General features: G+C 54.5%; 1 protein-coding gene across 1 annotated transcript; it reads left to right on the forward strand.

Moving 5' to 3' along the window:
* Positions 1 to 853: 853 nt before the first annotated feature.
* LOC111633055 lies at positions 854 to 1,456 on the forward strand. Its single transcript, XM_023377581.1, has one exon. The coding sequence runs from the start codon at positions 854 to 856 to the stop codon at positions 1,454 to 1,456; it is 603 nt and encodes a 200-aa protein (XP_023233349.1).

Here is a 1,456-nt window from a genome sequence, read left to right on the forward strand (position 1 = left end):
CCTGGGCCACTTCCCAGTAGAGTGGAAACGGGCGCGACTTGTGTTAATACATAAGAACGGGCGCCCGAAGGACGAACCAAAGTCATATAGACCTATTAGCCTATTGCCAGTCCTGGGGAAAGTATTAGACAGAATCCTCTCAGACCGGGTCTTTTACCACCTCAAACGCAAGGGGCATCTACACCCACAACAATATGGATTCCGCCCGGACACGTCGACCTGCAGAGCATTACATCGTGCGGTCAATCTGATTCGTCAGAACCGCCAGCAGGGCCTCCACACATCACTCGTTTCAATGGATGTCGTGGGGGCATTCGACAATGTCTGGTGGCCCTCCATCGTGGATGAGTTGCGGAGAGCGAACCTGCCCTCCACCCTTTTCCGTACTCTAAAGAGTTTCCTTCGCGAACGCGAAGTGATCTACATCACTCTAACGACCAGGTATGTTAGGAAGCTGGAGAGGGGATGCCCCCAGGGGTCATGCATAGGACAACTCCTTTGGAACGTCCTTGCCGACACGGCGCTGAGACTCGCCATGCCAGACGATGTCCAGCTGCAGGCCTATGCGGATGATCTGTTAATAGTAGTTGCCGGCACCAATCGGCGCGAGATGGAGCGCCAAGGCAACGAAGCCATAGAACGGCTCACTTGCTGGGGACAGTCCCACAAACTGACCTTCAGCCCCGAGAAATCGGAGGCCCTGACGGTGGCCCGTAACGGTATTCTGGCACGTCAGCCAATCTACCGAATAAAGGGCAACCCCATCAGAAGGGTAAGTGAACTTAAGTACCTAGGTGTCATTATTGACCAATCCCTTTGTTGAACGCCACACCTCAGGTTTGTCCGAGACAAGATGAACCGAGCGATAGCGGGACTATCGCGACTGGCCAGGCAAGAGTACGGCATAGGCGGTGAGGCAATCCGGACTATCTACAAGATGGCTCTGGAGCGCATGATCTGCTATGCTTGCGGTATCTGGTGGAAGGAGTCTGCCAACGTGAAGCAAAGTAGGACCCTACTTACAATTCAAAGGCCTGCCGACCTACGGGTTACACGTGCCTACAGAACGGTATCCACTGACGCGGCCCTAGCCCTGGCAGGGCTTCTTCCGCTGCCCCTGGTAGTCAGCCAGGAGGCGGCGTTCTTTAGGATCGCGGTGGAGGGTATACAGGCAAAGCACTGCAACCAGATGTACCCAGCGATGAAACTCTTATGTCAGGCAGACATATGGAGTACCCATCCAAGCCTAAGGGTGGGCATCGACTGGGAGGTCGGTGAACCTACTCTATGTGGTATCGAAATATATACCGATGGCTCCAAAGACGGCAGCCAAGTGGGCGCAGCCTACTGCGTTTACCATGATGGGGTTTTAGTGTACAGTTCGTCAGTCAGACTGAACGAGGAAGCGACCGTGTTTCAAGCCGAACTGGTGGCTCTTTCAGGAGCGTCCCAGTGA

Source organism: Centruroides sculpturatus, unplaced genomic scaffold, assembly GCF_000671375.1.
Source record: "Centruroides sculpturatus isolate CEXI.00-Female unplaced genomic scaffold, Cexi_2.0 scaffold772, whole genome shotgun sequence".
In the NCBI taxonomy this organism is placed as follows: domain Eukaryota; kingdom Metazoa; phylum Arthropoda; class Arachnida; order Scorpiones; family Buthidae; genus Centruroides; species Centruroides sculpturatus.

Coding starts and splice junctions, on each gene's coding strand:
- LOC111633055 (XM_023377581.1), top strand. CDS start 854: ATGAACCGAGCGATAGCGGGACTATCGCGACTGGCCAGGCAAGAGTAC.